The sequence below is a fragment of the Myotis brandtii genome, unplaced genomic scaffold, assembly GCF_000412655.1.
Source record: "Myotis brandtii unplaced genomic scaffold, ASM41265v1 scaffold143, whole genome shotgun sequence".
NCBI classification, from domain to species: domain Eukaryota; kingdom Metazoa; phylum Chordata; class Mammalia; order Chiroptera; family Vespertilionidae; genus Myotis; species Myotis brandtii.
The window spans coordinates 3,439,894-3,440,491 of record NW_005355115.1 but is presented as its reverse complement, the minus strand read 5'-3'; the positions used below and the strand labels follow the sequence as shown (position 1 = coordinate 3,440,491).

General features: G+C 65.1%; 1 protein-coding gene across 1 annotated transcript in view; it reads left to right on the top strand.

Moving 5' to 3' along the window:
* Window positions 1-391, top strand: part of LOC102254059 (chromosome unknown open reading frame, human C6orf223) — a 2,423-nt gene extending 2,032 nt beyond the window's left edge. The window contains 3 exon segments of the mRNA XM_005861022.1: window positions 6-49; window positions 51-185; window positions 188-391. Of these exon segments, the coding sequence (XP_005861084.1) occupies window positions 6-49; window positions 51-185; window positions 188-391 (383 nt within the window).
* Window positions 392-598: the final 207 nt, after the last annotated feature.

The following is a 598-nucleotide window of genomic DNA, read 5'->3' as shown; positions in this document are numbered from 1 at the left end:
GGAAGTGGGGGTTTCGCGGGGAGTCCCGGGACAGGTGGCTCCACGCCACGGGAAGGCGCTGGCGCCTCCTGCGACAGGAACCCCTTCCTCGCAGCCTCTGCCGCCCCCTCCGTCCCCACCCGGCCTTCCAGAGTCTGACTCAGAGCCGAGCCGCATCGCTTCACCTCCTTCCACACACCCCGAGCACAGCGCGGGGAGAAATTACAGGATCGCAGGGGCACGGCTAATGCGCTCTAATTACCCACCGCCACTCTCATCCCAGGCCAACGCGCGGCAATTAGGCCGCCCCTCCCTGGTCCCAGAACTGTCCCCGGGCCCAGGAGCCCTCGCAGCGGTTTCACCAGCCGCCGCCTCCTGCCGGCCTCCGGGACTGCCCCCTGGTCCCCACTAGGGCAGGTGATTGGGAAGATGCGCGATTCAGGGAGACAGGCCCGGGGCCTAAAGGTGTGGCAGCCGCCCTCTCCCCTCCCATAAGCCTACAGTTGTTGGGAATTCTGCTAGAAGGATCTGGGAGAGTGGGAAGGGGGCACGGACCCATTTCGTTGACATGAACACTGAGGCCTATTGGAAAGTTAACTGTCAGGGGGATGGGTGGGGA